Raw genomic sequence first — 16,932 nt, 5'->3', positions numbered from 1 at the left:
CAAAAAAGAACTAATATTGTGACCCTATATGTTGTAATTAGCTAAATTCGAGTTTTTCTTTTCTTTTTTTCTTTCCCTGAAGCAGTAATATGAGTACGGTAGTCAGAATATCTATGTGTTGAAGTGCATGATCTCCGGTGCAAACTTCAGCAGGTTATCCAAAGCAGTTGGCGGGAACTTCCTGGCGAATAAGAAACAAACATCTGTACTCCTCCCACTGTATTCACATTTCCGACCAAAACCATTCCTCAGGCCACTCAAAAGTTCCGCCGTTAGATTTTTGGTGGCGTACTCCGTAGGGTGTGGGCCACCCTTTTCCCAGTCAACCCAGGTTAACGTCCTATTTGCATTCTGTGCTCCAAATTTCATGGACACAAACGTTGGCAAATAATGTTCATCCGAAAAACAGTAGCCTTTGCATTTCATGAACACGGGGAAGTATTTTTGATCCGATACGAATTCAAGGGCGAGGTCTCGATCCGCTTGGAACCACTGCGACCCTTTTCGCCATTGATCGATTGTGATTCCCGGATAGTCACCGAGTCCGTACCGGCCGCGTCCATCTCCATTGGGATTGTCATAGACCTCGACAAAAGTTTGGGTGGAGTTGATGAGGTAGGAGTAGACAGTGGAGAAGTTATAGAGGGGAATGCATGCTTCTGAGAGAAGAACAAAACGCTGGTTTGAGATCTCGAGAAGAGCATTCGCCAGGAGGAGGCGCTCTGCCTCGATCAAGCTCACCGTCCCCCATTCTACTTCCTGCAATTAGTTAGCACATGATGTAGAACAGAAAATAGTAAGAACAATTGGCATCCACCTATATAGTGGAAATGATTGAGAATTACAATTTAGAAACAATCTGGCTTTACGATAATTACTGTTACTAAGACTCCTCGGTTATATAACTACATATTTACATTTTCAAAGTCAAGGAGCCTTGTAAAATGGACCACACGACTTTAATTTTTGCTTGTTGTACTATCTGTTGGATATGGCTAAATTAGGCTAGGAAACAAAACAATATTAATGAGGGAACATCATGATGAGGATTATGTTTCCTTGTTTTGTGGCTTTTTTGTTCCTTATTTTGTGGCTTAATTTGCTCCTTGTTTTGTGGCTTTTTCAAAGCCATAATTATTTGGCTTTCGGGTGGAAGAAAGGAGGAGAAGAAAAGGGATTGTTTTTTATTTAAATGCCTTGCCAAAGGAGAAGGAACGGATGAAGAGAAAAGCATCCAAAGAGATGGTGAGAGCATTTGGCTCTACCATGGGTACGGGTGAGAGAAATCAAGAGAGCTAGAGTGAAAGATCTCTTGTGAAAGAACTCTTAGGGTAGAGTGAGGCTCTTGGGAAAATTCTGTGAGTGGGTGTACAAGGGATATGGGATTGAGTTATGTCGATTTAACTCATGTGTAACTTGTACTGTTTTTCTCATAGTGAAGAGCAATATCTCTCCGATGACGTAGGCAGGTTTTTGCCGAACCTCGTAAATTTCTCGGTGTCTTTATTTCTCGTATTTTAAACTATTCAACTGTGGGTTTGTATGTTGGTGAAGATAATCAGCCAAGGTACAACAATTGGTATCAGAGCTTTGTTGGAAGCTTTGGTTCATTGAAGGTTCAGATTTATTATTCACCATGATGACTACAAACATGTCGTTTTCAGTTGAGAAGTTTAATGGGAATGGCAGTTTTACTCTCTGGCAGATAAGAGTAAAGGATGTCTTGACTTAACAAGGCTTGGTTAGAGCTTTGAAGGGAAAAGATGGGAAGCCTAAAGAAAATTGGGAGGAGGATTTGAGAGAGACAGCAGGTTCAAATCAAGCTCCAAAGCCAAGGACCACAATGCTATGACTGCAAAGAATTCGGGCATAAAAAGATAAATTGTCCTTTGAGAAAAAGAAAGGATGATCTTGGTCTAGGTAGCAGCAATTTTGTGGCGGAAGACTTCGAGTATGCCCTCTAGGTACTCGAAGCAACACATCTCCTGGTGATGTATAGTCTCAAGTGTTGCAAGGGTTTTGCAGCAGGTGGAGCTATGGGATTCACAGGTGATGAGATGGTCTTGAAGAATGAGAAGTGTGAGGAATGTTTGTCTGGCTCGACGGGTGTTGCTGGAAATGGGTGCACTGACAAGTTTCCAAGTTGCAGACAATGAAGAGGAGGAAAACCTGCTGGAGGAGACGAGGATGTGTCGAGATCCTGTCTGAAGCTAAATGTTTTTTTTTGCTTGCAGCAGCTGCACATGCATTGGCAGTGACTGAATCGGAACAGGACCAACGAGGTTGATTCAGAGTGTGCATGCTGGTACGTAAGGCCAATGGACTTTGGTACAATTTGGCCAAGGTGGAGATTGTTGGATAGTGGCCAAATTAGGCTAGGAAACAAAACAATATTGATGAGGGAACATCATGATGAGGATTATGTTTCCTTGTTTTGTGGTTTTTTTGTTCCTTATTTTGTGGCTTAATTTGCTCCTTGTTTTGTGGCTTTTTCAAAGCCATAATTATTTGGCTTTCGGGTGGAAGAAAGGAGGAGAAGAAAAGGGATTGTTTTTTATTTAAATGCCTTGCCAAAGGAGAAGGAACGGATGAAGAGAAAAGCATCCAAAGAGATGGTGAGAGCATTTGGCTCTACCATGGGTACAGGTGAGAGAAATCAAGAGAGCTAGAGTGAAAGATCTCTTGTGAAAGAACTCTTGGGGTAGAGTGAGGCTCTTGGGAAAATTCTGTGAGTGGGTGTACAAGGGATATGGGATTGGGTTATGTCGATTTAACTCATGTGTAACTTGTACTGTTTTTCTCATAGTGAAGAGCAATATCTCTCCGAGGACGTAGGCAGGTTTTTGCCGAACCTCGTAAATTTTTCGGTGTCTTTATTTCTCGTATTTTAAACTATTCAAATGTGGGTTTGTATGTTGGTGAAGATAATCAGTCAAGGCACAACACTATCAGGTTTTAAAATGTTATCAATTTAAGATTTATAGATATCTAATTGTATGATCGTTTAATTAAATTAATGTACTAACATGCATGGAGCTCATCTTTGAGCTGATGTGGAAGTCACACCATGGAGCTCATCTTCGCCTTCACCTCAACTTATGCTTTCTTTACGCTGTACGATAACCAATTGCACGGTTTTAGTATTAGTGCGGCTTGTGTGACTTATACGTAACTCAAAACGAGCTCCACATCGGTCATACCATCAATTTAACAGAGGATAGACACTAACACATAAAAGACTTAGTGTCAAAATTTGAAAGTTGGCGACTCCCTATGAAATTTAACCCCAGACAATGCGGAGGGTGTAAAGGTAGTCAAATATTAATTGGCTTCTTTGGTTTTATAATCCGTGTGATGAAACTTGACTATTCAATTCTGAAAAGTATCACAGAAATATAGCTTCTACTTAGTGCAGACAATAGGAAAAAAAAAACTGACCTGACTCGGAATTCTCCGGCCACGAAAAACTGGAGTTTCGGTATACGATGAGTGATTGTAGGACGGACTTGAGTGCACATAAATTGAGTACAAACCGTGATGCCCTGCAAAGAACTTTTCCCACAGTGGTGCCAGAACAACAGGCCCCCTTGTCAAGAACATGAAAGCAACTTTTGGAACAAGACGGAATGGATATTCAGGAATCCGCGGAGTCATCGAAGCTCTCCACAGCAGTTCTGCATTGTTCATGTCGTGAAACGCCTTCGGCGGCTTCAGATAGTCCTTCAACCCTATCCGAGGAGGACTTGACGAAACGGACGTGTTGGTCGCAACAACGGATGTTGTAGGAGAGGTTGCATTTTGCATTAGGATTTCTGTAATATTGGATGGAGGAGGAGGTGACACAGGTGAGAAGGGGATCTGAGCGAATTGTAGGCTGCCAAATGAAAGGTCCTTGAGATTGCTAAGTACAACTCCGAGGGTTACTCCGAAAACGAAGAGCAGGAAATATGAAAGGTAATTGAGGAGGTGGCGTTGGAGATTGAAGGATGTTGGAAAAAAGCTCGGAGACTTAGGATCTTGAGCCTTCATGTTACACAGAGATAGTTATAAAAAGTTTCCAAGAAACTTGTTATAATTAACCTCTGTTAATCATCCAAATTAAGACGATTAGCTGAGAAAATTTGGGATTGAGAAATCAAAGCAATCTGAAACATAAACATATCAGATGGCATGAAGATTTGGCCTTGAAATTATCTGCTGTGAGGACTTTGTAGTTCACGATGGCATGGGGATACCCTTTGGACCTGCCTGCAACGAAATATTAAATACAAGATTTTATTTTACTTTTTGTATATAAGTTAAATAATGTAATTTTTATTTATTTATTATTATTATCAATTTAAGGATTTGTTTTAATATTAGAGACTTGTTTTCTTCCAAATTTTTAATATTTGAGATTAATGCACTAGAAAATACAAGAAAATACAAGAAACAGAGATTTATTACCTTAGTTAAAATAGTTTTGCATAAAATAAAAATAAATAAAAAATAAAGGATTTCAAAAGATTTGACTACCTTAGTCCTTCCAATACTTTTCAAGAGTTTTGATTTTTCAATGCCAAATTGTGGCATAAGTTTTTATTACATGCGTGTTTGATTTTATTTTTTATTTGCTAATATTATAACAGGAAAGTTTTTCTACTTTTTCTTCATTTGGAAAACACATACGATTCCTTGAGCTTTAAACAAAAATGAATTAAAGGCATAAGATGATTTAAGTCCATAATTTTCAATGCCATGTTTTGATTAGGATCCATCCGATTGTCCCCCATCAGCCTCTTTCCCTTAATTGCTTGATGAACACAAAGGGTTCAACGATTTTTTAAAACGTTTTGTGGCAATTACTACTTAGCAAAAATCGTAGCAATGGCACATGGAATTTTTAGGTTATTTTGAATCGTAACTGATTACATTCCCATAATATATACAAGACTAGGAATTTTTCGCGACTGCTACGCTCAGGTCCTTCCGTTCAATTTCAGTCCACAATTCCATCAAATATATGCAACAGGTCAAAGCCTGTGAAATTGGGCTTCTGAAGCAATTGAACCCACCATCAACGCTTTTGCTTTCAAGAGAAACAAACACAAAAATAGCTTACCGGATATGGAAGAATGAAGAGATTTAAATTATAAACAAAAAATTTCGTCTGGATAACCATTTTCTCTTTACTATACACTTAATCAATGTGATAATGAATATAAAGCTGTTGGACCGCGACGTCGATCTTCGACATCATAAATGAAAGTAGTTTAAAATATCAAATTCTATCTGTTGAATCGCATGAGCTTCGGCACAAACCTCAGCAGTCTCTCCAGTGTACCAGGCCCAAACTTTCTAGCAAACAAGAAACAAACATTGGAAACTCTTCCATTATATATACATGCAGTCCCATTCCTCATGCTATTCAAAACCTCAACTGTCACATCCGTTCTAGTAAACTTGGCTGGATGTGCGCCGCCCCTCGACCAGTCAACCCAGGTCAAACTCCTATTTGAATTCTTCTGTGCAAATTTTATGTTCACATATGTTGGCAAGTAATGCTCATCTGCGTAGCATGAGCCCCTGCAGTAAGTTTGGAAAACCGGGAAGTATTTTTTATCCGAGACAACTTCAATGGCAAGGCTTCTGTCGATTTCAAACCATTGCGACCCTTTTCGCCATTGACTCAACGAGATTTGTGGATACATGTGAGAACTGTACCTGCCACGCCCGACCGAGCTTGGATCATCATAGACTCCCACAAAAGTTTCATTGGAGCGGATGAGGTAATTGTAGACAGTGGGGAAGTTGTGGAGGGGAATGCATGACTCTGAGAGCAGAATGAACCGTTGGTTTGAGATATCGAGAAGAGCATTCGCCAATAGGCGGCGCTCGGCCTCAATCATGTTAACCTTTCCCCATTCTACTTCCTGTAGTACATGTAGAACGTATAAAAATTAGTAAGAAGAACAATCTTGCAATTAAATGAACAAGCTGCCAGAAGAAGAAACTCATCGAGTGCTGCTACGTGCGCTTACAATGCCGTTTTGTGAATCTACTAGGGTGAATAAATGTGGCCAATTAGACAATGGTCCATGTCATGCTCTTTACTTTGCATTAACACATTTCGAATCAAGTACGAATTAACCCCGTTACTGAAGGGTTTTCGACACATCTATGATGGTAATCGATCAAATCACATGATTATTTAAGAGATCTACGATGACGTGAAGGCATGAGCTCCTAGACCAAATATGTGCTTTTAAGTAGGTGGATTGTCTAAAACAGAGCAGGCAATCTGTCAAGCATTCAATCTTATTCTGCCAACAAGCTTTGTAGTTAAAACTTTTTAGTCAATCAACTTCACACTCTAATGTCATTGTTTAATGGATTCTTAATCTTTCTTTCAAAACTAATGTTCCCTCCAAATTTCACCTCTGCGGCCTCAATTTATTTACGGAATTGTTATTAGTACTTTAAAATCGTCACCAGATCAAGGTGCGCATGATAGCTTCAATTTCATCAAATTCAGTAAAATGCAACAAATAAATTTATGCAGGGAAAGTAACTGACCTGGCTGGGAATTCTTCTGCCATGAAAAACTGGACTTTCCGGGTGCGATCCATTGTAAGATGGATTCGAATGCACGTAAATCGAGTACAATCCTTTATGTCCTTTGAAGAACTTCTCCCACAACGGGGCCAAAAAAACAGGACCCTTTACCAAGAACATAAAAGCAACCTTGGGAACACGGGGAAACGGATACTCGGAAATCCGAGGACTCGTCGAAGCTCTCCACAGCAACTCCACATCGTCCATGTCGTGGAAAACCTCCGGCGGCTTTAGATATTCCTTCAATCCTACGTGAGGACGACGGTGACTCGTGTTGGGTTCAACTGCTTTAACGTTCGGCATGAGGTTGTGCGGATTGGATGCAGATGTTGAGGTTGAGAAGGAGAACTGTGCTAATTGCAGACTGACGAAAAAGTCTTTCATGTAGAAGCTGAGCACCATTCCGAGGGTCAGGCCGCCGCCGAAGACGAGGAAGTAGAAGAGGAGATTGAGCAAGTGGAGCTGGACATTGAAGAGCTTTGAGAAGAAGTTTAAAGGGTTTTGATTTGGTCCCTTCATTCTACTAACAAAAATAATATTTACAAGAAAATTTGATCAATGCTTCTGTTATGGCTTCAGAGGGTTGATCCAGAAGAAAAAGTCCACTCAAACTCGTGGGATATGATATTTTGACAAATACTTAGATTATGGGTCTGAATCTATATGCCTTTTTGAACAGATGACGAGGTTCCTGCTACGAAGCTGCTTCAATATATATACATACATATATATATATATATATATGTATGTATATAGTGATATATCAAAGTATCTTTTTTGGGATATTAACCGAAGAATCCGAATCGAAATCTGAAACCAAAAGCAAATCACTTTGAACAAATCCTGAAAGGATAAGGTATTCGTGCCAGGAATCGAAGTACAAGGCAGAGTGGGGAGAAGAATGGAGAAGTTAGGGAGGGAGGGAGGCAGGGAGCAGGGAAAGAGAGAGAGAGTTAGAGAAGAAAGGTCGGTGGCTGGCTTAAATTTATGGGTTGGGGAAGGCTGGTAACTATAGGCGGCCGTATGCTTTCATGGCTTCGTAAGGCCATGGGGATGGGGTAGGGATACAACTCTCCAATCTCAATCCTTCAACAATTTGGAATTTGAGTTTCAATTAATCTCTCTCTTTTTTATGTTATTAGTGTTATTTATTTAATTATGTTTGTTTGGCAAAGTTCTTTCATTTTATTAATCGTAATTAAGGTAAAAACGTAACGCTTTTAAATTTGCAAATACACAATACCAGGATCCATAATTTATTTTAATATAAATTGAAATATATATAAATTAAAGAAGAAAAAGGCAAAAAAGTCTTTGTTTTTAGGGAGCCGTCGTCGTTTACTCACAGTTAAGCTGAAAATTTTGAAACGACGGAGGCGTTATTTTCGGCATTAATTGGACTTTGAAGTTGGAATATTAAAGCCGCCAATTAATAATTTTAATTAAAAGTATTAAGGACTATAATTGTCCATGTGAAAGACGTAACTTCCAGTACACGTTTTCGTTTGACCATTCAAACACCCCCAGACTTTTGGGAACCAGAAAACTTCCAGATTGCATGGCCGACGGCCTTTTACCAATCCCATGCAAACAAATCAAATCATGCAATGATAAATCACAGGAATCTTCTTTTGAAAATCAAGGCAGCTAACTTTGACAGAATTCAGTCGCTCAATATTACGATTTGATGATATTTTTTTTTATTTATAAGTGAAAAATTTTAAGTTTGAATATTATAGATAACGAATTCGATATCAAATTAGGTTATTCATTATATGGTTTAATTAAACTCTCATTTTTTTAAGTGTAAAATATATTGTTATACTAAAAAACTTTGACCATTCCAATCTCCCAATTATTTTATTCCCTTACCCCTTTTCATGAAATTCCATGCATAATAAAATAGGAAACTTAGAGGAAATAAGGACCCGAAAACTCTATTATGCTACAATGTATGACACGTATCAAATGAATGAATGTGCAGCTAAGAATTTAACAACTAAAGATCTAATGGCTAAATTTTTTTACGTATACTATATATCAGTGCACACTAAAAATCCCAAAAGTAAACATTATAAAAAATTTCTCAGCTGTTGTTGCAGTGATTTTCGGCGGTGATCTATATTCACCTTCCAGGACCAGAATTCAAATTTGTATATGATGTTGAGTACTTTGTTTTGTTCGGCTTTAAGCAAATTATAAGGGATTTAGATCCGAATCCCATCAATTTTTCTACCCTATATGACACTCCATTTTAGAGCAGTTCCATTGTGGGAAAGGCCCCCCTAAGCAATACACTATGTTATCTACCCAATGAACAATAACTGCCCTTAATGAACAATAACCGCTTTTTGCATCTTCACCGTTACACTTCAATAGCCTTGGCAATAGACAATAAAATACTAGTATTTTTTTTATTCATAAAATAATACCAAGATAATTAAAAAAAGACAAAGAAAAAGCAGCATCTCTCTCTCTGTTGAAATGAACACCAAGTAATCGACAAACGGCGGAAGCCACCGCCTGTGGCTCCTCTTCTTCTTCACCTTCTTCACCCTCGCATTCACCCTCACTCTCATTAGCACCACCATTCACCAAACCCTCCCCACCTCTTCCCTCACCCCCACCTCTATACTCCCCCTCCCGCCCACAGTCCTGGATGCACTTCTTCACTATGCCATTTCATCATCAAACACCTCGTCAACACCCCACATGTCCCCGCCGGAACTCACCTCCATATCCTTCGCCCTCACCCACCTCTGCACACCCAACTTCAATTTCCTCGTTTTCGGCCTCACTGATCCAGAACCTGACAGAAAAAAAATTAAAAAAGGCGTCTAACGTCAGCTGACGTCAGAACCACCTCAGGCTCTCGGGCTGGCACGAATCCACCAGCCTAGCGTTCGAGCCTGCTCGGGCTCCCTCCCAGCCAACGCTGGACTTCCTCCCTCGGGCAATCAGGTCCTGTGCTGAAGCCTGTCCATCGTGCAAAAGCTCCCGCTGGAGCTGCTCTTAGGAACTGGATTGTCTGCCCTTCCCATCCCATACTCTTCTCATCTCCTCTTATTTCTGTGATAACGGTTAAGTCACATCAACATTTTATATTGATTTTTTTATAGAAATAATAAGACAAAAAGCAATGAGAATATAAAATATTAACGTGTGTTAACCATGACCACAAAAATAGAAATTGATAAAAAGGGTACGGGATGGATCAGGAGGACAAACAATCTAGATCCCCATTTTAGATACAGAATAGAAGTGATGAGCGTGAAAAGAAACTGTGCGTAATCCGTGCAAGTAAATCAGCAGCTGACAACAAGGCACCGGTCCCTGTATTAATATCTACACAAAAAAGAAATGGTGTTGGCCCTCTTGGAGGGTGGGGCTAATAAAGCATTGGCGTGTCAAACATTCCAAAATGGGCTGCGCTTGCACGCATCTCGCCATTGTCAAGTCATCATCGTTCGTTTTTTTTTTTTGTCGCAATCATCGTTCGTACATGACTTAGTTTATTTTACTTTCTTCAACAAAAACTATTTCACTAATGGCTTCCAAACAACACTTTTTAAAAATGTGTACGTAGGTTGAATTTAAAGAATGAGAATTCTTTCTGAATTCTTCTTAGGGTTGTGATTTTTACACACCCTTAACTATTTTTTCCACATTCTTTCTTATTTTTTAATACTTAATTGGTATCCTACTATTTAATCTTCCATATATACCCTTTCTACTTGTTGATGGTAATTAATGAAAGATTAAATAGGGAGGGGTATATATGGAAGATTAAATAGAAAGGGTATATATGGTATATATGGAAGATTAAATAGTAGGATACCAATTAAGTATTAAAAAATATGGAGGGGTGTGGCAAAAGTAGTTAAATGTGTGTGAAAATCACAACCCTTCTTTTTATAAGGATTTTGAAATTTTTTTAATTGTGTCTATTTATCGTACATCGTACGTTTTCGTTAAGTACTATTTATTCAGTTTGAAATAAAAGAATTTACAATAATTTTTTATCGTACGATATATGATAAACAGACACAATTGAAGAATCTCCTCCAGGATCTTCACAAAAAGGATCCGGAGAGGATCCTCATTCGAATTTAAAAACTAGTGAACTTGAGCCTTTAATGAATCATTTTAATTCTTGTTATACTCTTTTAATTTCTTAAAATGACATTATTGACTCTTCTGCACTTTATTTTCTCCATTGGAAAACAAAGTAAGCACAACACTTACCACTACAACTATTAACCTTACACCACCACCACAATACCACCACCACTGTTGCCAACACCACCACAATAACAAACAACTGCCACCACAATCACAACCGTCACCATTGCCGCTATCATAGCCTCTTACCATTATTACCTCTACACTCCAGCCACCACACCCCACCCCACCCCACCGCACTCCACAATTACTGCAACAGCACCGCCCCACCCCACCCCCCCTCCCAAAAAAAAAAAACTCATGGCTTCCGCCATTGCCGTCACCACCTACGACTACAACCACCGACCTTACACTATTGCCCACATCACTGCAACCATTATTGCCACCACCAACAATGCCGCCTCCACCACCACCACACCGATGTCACCACTTCTAACACACCCTATTATTGGCACTGTCACCATAACTCCACCATTGTCATTGTCACCATTGCCCACACCACAATTGCCGTTGCCACCACCCCCACTACTATGCCCACTTTTTAATTATATATAATTATCACTTGTATATTATAATTTGTCAAACATTTTTACACTGTTTTTCATACTCACATTACTTTTGAAATATAACTTATCAAAAACTTAACTATTTATTTTATAGCTGATTATTCTTAATTTAGAAAACACAACAATTTCAAACCCTCAATCACAACTTAAAATCAAAATTATTAAATTCATTTTAAGTCGGAGTTGAGATATTTTCGAATTAGAGTTGAATTAAAATGTCACTTTACTAAGCCATGTGGATTTACTTGTCAATATGCAAAAAGCGACGTGACTTCGACTTGTCAATTCGAAAAATCAACCGGGAAGGATAAAAGAAAACAAAATTACAAAATCCCTCATTATCACGGAATGGATGGAACATAAATACTAACATGCATGTATTTTTTTCATGTGAATGAAATATAATACCCAATTACTTGGTGGTGGTGGACTGGTGGTGGACTCCAATTTTCCGTTCGAATGTAAAATTTGGTGCCCGTGGTCCTAAAGCAAAACGAAAAAAGTTAGAAGACAAGGGTAAAGGGAATTCTGAGGCTCTTCCGCCAGTCAATGCACCTGTCTTTGCTCCAATTGGCAACTTTTTGTACAAAGTTATGGACATACTGCTTTATTCAACTGGTCTATCTTACATTTTCAATTTCAGGTGTTAAATTCAAAAGATGAATAGTAATTCTTAACAATTGCTCCAGCGTAATTAGATGAAACTTTATTGCAAAGAGATGGCATATGGAACTCACGCCACCATTGCAATTACAATTAAATCCGTCTCTTAACCGATTGAGAAACTTTGCTGTCACGTCCTTCAGTTCCATCCTTTTAGGATAATTGGGGACCCTTTCTACTTTCATGCTGTGAACGCAATTGGGTTAAGAATCTTTTTCAAGGGAATTGGCAATGGACCAAAGCACCGAAAAGAAGCCTCAAGGAAACACTTGCATGGGACGAGCGTCTATGCCCTGTGTTAATCTCACTCGTCAAGTGAGTCGTGACCATGATGCGAGAGAGACACATAGGCGTGTAAGCCCGTCCTGCCAACCAAGGTTTTTCTCGGGATCTTGGGAGTCTTGACTTCGACGGAAGAATGTCACTGGTACTAAACAAAGAGAGTTGTACAATTTTGACATTTGAGATTTAAAAATTTCATACGCTTCTCATCCCGAGTACGCTAAGATACAATTACAGCCTCTACATTCTAAAACAAGTCTAATTTGGAACGAACCTGTTTTTAAACAAGTAAAACACAGCAAAGCTAGCCACTGCCCTGGCAATAAGAACCTGAGGTTTCCATGGCTTCCAACAATTTAACCTGACACCACTACTTAAATATGCCCAAATCCATCGAGAGAGGAAGTGCAGCCTACAAGTTTTTTGAAACCTCTGAATCGAAAATTCCTGCACGAAGTAATGCAGCAAGCTTTGATAAGCCCCATGTGAGTTAATAACCAACATTGGAAAAAATATTTTACTCTTCGATGCTAAATTGATAAGGGTACAATGATCAAATAACGAAAAAGATCATCTCTCTGTAAGTAACATATCAGACCGGAAAAACGGATATGATATAATTCAATTCACAAACATTCAAGACTCTGTGTCTGGGCTCTGTATATTTCAAGGATTCAATTAAGCTGCAAATGGAGCTTCATCAACGAATTTTCATGTTAAGTTATATCCAAATAATCATATATCATTTCGGGCGAAAATGCAAGTTTAGTGATCTAACCTAAAGGTAGTTTGTGAAAGGGCCAAAGAGAGAGCAGCTTCCTCACTTGGGCTCATAAATTCCCACCTTGGTAAAGAATGCAGCCAAACTGCTATGGAAAGTTTCTAAAGAGAATCCCTGCACACCTTAAAGGGAATTGTTTGAATTGGAACTTTACATGTATATGCTTCAAGAACAATGTGTCTGGCGTTCACCAAATCATCAACCTACGTGCATGTTAAAGTTGCATTGATGTAGGACCAAGTTAAAGATTACGTCATGAAACCAGGAAAATGTTACCTTTGGTAACTTATCTTGCTGGGCAAGATGATCCACATGAAGCCTCACATTAGATGCACAATGAATCCAAATGCTACGATCAATCTCCGAATATACAGTGGAAACTATGTCAAACAATGTTTCTGCTCCATTTTCTATCGCTTTCAAGACAGAACTTTCTCTAGCTCTGCGGTTCCTGAAAGGTAAGACTCCTCTGTCTGAATACATCTAATATGGTGCCATGATAATCCTTTTCTGAATTATAGTTTTTAGGCCAAGAACATTGATGATGATTTTACTTACAGTCATATTTCCCCCACCAGAAACATCCAGTACAGCACTACCTTGTCTGCAACAAACCAAAGTTATTTTTTTCAGCAGAGCAGTCCCAACAGGTAAAAAAGTCGGAGCTATTATAAAACCTAATTTCGAGAACCAAAACTGAAAAAGAATAGGAAACTTTGGGGGATAGGCAAAGCTAGAAACATAAACCGACCTAAAAAAGTAAACAAGAAGGCACAGATATTTTCTATTGCTGGTGTAAGTGCAAAAGAGGAAAACACCATAAATTAGAATTTTTGCCTAAAGCAAGGCAGTTGATTTGTAATATAGCATAAAGTTTACAACAGGTTTTCACAAGCAAGGGGCTGATCAAATCATAGATAGGGGTGCTCATAACAAAGAAGAATTCTCTTCTATCTCACCCCACACAATGATCGCCGACAATCAATGAGTGAGTACTAGCATGGAGCAGTGCCATATGCCCATCTGTATGCCCCTGAATTAAAGTAAATAAATAAACAAAAAAAAAATGTTATTTTCAAACTGCATAGTAGATTAATTTCAGAAGTTATATCAAATAGAAAGACTAAATCAGTAAAACTCTATATCATTAGTTGTAAATATGAAACCAAAACCTACAGTATGCTTTTTTTCCCTAAGAAAGCATAAAGCATTGGTACCAACGTTTCAGCAAGGATATCAAGATTACCAAACAGTTAATAACTCATTAGAATAATGGAAAAATAATAAGCTTAAGAATATCTGAGAACAAGTGGCTTTTACTGGTTAAAATCAAAGATTGAACTTCTGCAAGAGAAAAAAAAGGGAATGTAGTGAGGTTCATCACTCTATTCCAATTCCTTTCATAATATGATTTTATTTAGAATAAGAAAGTCAAGTGAGAAATACCGGAGAAAAAACGGCAATCAATCGCTGTCCACCAATGCAAATCTCTTCAGTTCCAGAAATTGCAGTGAAGCCAAGAGACCAGTCATCTGTCGTCATATATTACCATAAAATTAGGAAGTACATTTTATATGGAGACCTTAAGAAGAGCAGAACAAACAGCCCAAAGTAATAAAATAGTAAACTAGAAGGTAATAGCAACTCATATCCCTAATCTCATATAAAGGATCCATCTTCCATCTTACTAAAAGACTACCCGTCATTCTACCTTTTTAATTTAAAAACTTTATTGATGTACAATCCGAAATTGTAAAAGAGGACAGACACTAGGATATCAAGCGCTTTGAAATAAAGGTCTTTCCTCTTCATCTAAAGTTAGTTTCAAAATTGACCTCATCTAGAAATCACAGTAAAATGTGGTACAATCACAAAATTGAGCTAAGCTCCTCATTACTAGACTTCTCAGTCGCTGGAAACACAAAGTGTTAAGATAACAACCTTTTCCAATGCGTCGCATGGTATTTTCATGTGCTAATAAAGTAGCATCAGGATTGCAACGCTGAATAACTGAAAGACCTGGAAACGTTAAAAAGACCAAATGTCTACGTATCAATTTAGTTTGACCAAACACAAAAGTTAAATAAAAAAATGACCTATCATATTTTGTCTAGTTTTACCAAAAAACTTACCATCCACATGATCGTGATGATGATGAGTAACAAAGACAACTAACTTTCTTGGCAATGAAGTTACAATTTGTGCGAGCTGAATGTATAAAGTATAAAACAGGTTACCAAGAGCTTCAATAAATAGCTAAAACTAAACCATACTACAGAGGTAGCAGAGCAAACTATCATGTCTTACCTCTTCATGGAATTCAGACCGGCATCCAGGGTCCACTATCAATGCATCTCCACAAGCAATAAAATCATCCTTCACAGATTCATTTGAAGCATGTTTGGGTGCAAAAACAATCAGATTTGTTGTATAAAAAGGTTTTCCTGTCCTGCTTCCCATAGGTACAAGCACAACACCAGGAGGGTACTCCTGCAATCACGACAATCTTTACTCCGGGGGAACACAATAGTACAAAGCGTATAATGGAAATAAATAAGGGAGTTAATAAGACCGAAAACACACGGCAAACCTGGTAAGGTAAGGTGGATGGAATGTTCATCTCTCTCGATTTCTCAGATTCATTTAGAAGACCGGCAACTATCAATGGCCCCACACGATCACTACTTGGTTTCACTTCAAGAAGCCAGCTTAGACAACTCGGGACAGACATCCATTTACACGATTCTGCATAAGTAAATCTAACATAAGCTGCATATATCTCACCAAAATATCATATCCATTACCATATATAATTCACACGAAGTACATTTACTTACTAAATTAAACAGAGTTAAAAAAGGGAAAACAAAGAAATGCTCAAGCGATAGTGATATGAGCAAACCTTGTAAATTTTGCTCCGGAGCTACCAATTTTCCCCTAATAAACACCGAATTGATGGGCGGCCCGGGTCCGAACTAAGCTTCCTCCACGTACTTGGACAACCTCCAATCTCCACCGTCAGCTGCCTTAGACCCTACTTGTTCCAGAACCTACTAAACCAATACTTATAAGTATATAAAACCCTAAACCCAAAAATTACAATTCGACGATTTGAAACCACACGATACCTGGTTGAGAGCCGACTCGAAGTCGAATTTTGCCAAATCGATCTTCCCCGACCACGGTTCTGCGCCTGCCAGTGCAATCGAGGGCTTCGATTGTCCTTCTAGAAGGTTCAATTGGGAGGATGGCAAGTCCCAAAGGTCGGAATCGACGTACGAGTCGTACTCTTCGTCGTCGAACTTCGGCGGTCACGTCTGTTTCACGAGGAGGAATTCGGCGCCGTTTTGAGGATTCTCAAGAATCACAGCTAGCTTGTGGTGCGCTGCCATTGCTAAGACTTGGAAGAATGCAACGGAAAGGTTGATGAAGGAGAAGAGCTTAGTATTTAAAATTCGCAGGTAGTTGTACTGAATAGCGGCACAACCGTCACAGGTTCTTTGAAGAAGAAGGTGGTGCGGGAACAGTGACGTTGATGTGACCGTTATTGGAGGTTTATGTCGTTGGAGTAGCCGCTCGATGGTGTTAAAACTCGAAAATATGATGGGTTGTGTGTTGGGCTTAATCTGTATTTAGCTAAGCCCACTTATAGATTGGGCTGCTGCTTGGGCCTTGACGCACCCCAATTCGTACGCGGCTGTTCTAAATAGTTCTTTCAGTATAATATTTTCGAACTTTCTTCTCTATTTAATGAAAAAGAAAAATTCTAGTAATAGTCGGCTTAAAAAAAAAAAAAAAAAAAAAACTTATGTCTCCGACAAAAGAGAAAATTGTAATAATGGTTTCTCAATTTTAATCCATTTA

General features: G+C 38.7%; 1 protein-coding gene and 2 pseudogenes across 1 annotated transcript; all 3 read right to left on the bottom strand.

The window, feature by feature from the left end:
- Positions 1-102: 102 nt before the first annotated feature.
- Positions 103-4,258, bottom strand: LOC137736366 (glycosyltransferase BC10-like; annotated as a pseudogene).
- A 704-nt stretch (positions 4,259-4,962) lies between these two features.
- On the bottom strand, positions 4,963-7,544 carry LOC137738091 (glycosyltransferase BC10-like). The gene is made up of 2 exons (XM_068477695.1): positions 6,556-7,544; positions 4,963-5,912 (listed from the first exon to the last, which is right to left on the bottom strand). Exons 1-2 carry the CDS (start codon positions 7,111-7,113, stop codon positions 5,268-5,270), a joined length of 1,203 nt encoding a protein of 400 aa, XP_068333796.1. The 5' UTR covers positions 7,114-7,544; the 3' UTR covers positions 4,963-5,267.
- Positions 7,545-12,415: 4,871 nt separating this feature from the next.
- LOC137738023 (uncharacterized) lies at positions 12,416-16,581 on the bottom strand (annotated as a pseudogene).
- Positions 16,582-16,932: the final 351 nt, after the last annotated feature.

Source organism: Pyrus communis, chromosome 6 (assembly GCF_963583255.1).
Source record: "Pyrus communis chromosome 6, drPyrComm1.1, whole genome shotgun sequence".
Lineage (NCBI taxonomy): Eukaryota > Viridiplantae > Streptophyta > Magnoliopsida > Rosales > Rosaceae > Pyrus > Pyrus communis.
The sequence above is the reverse complement of the archived record's forward strand: the minus strand, read 5'-3'. Positions and strand labels throughout refer to the sequence as shown.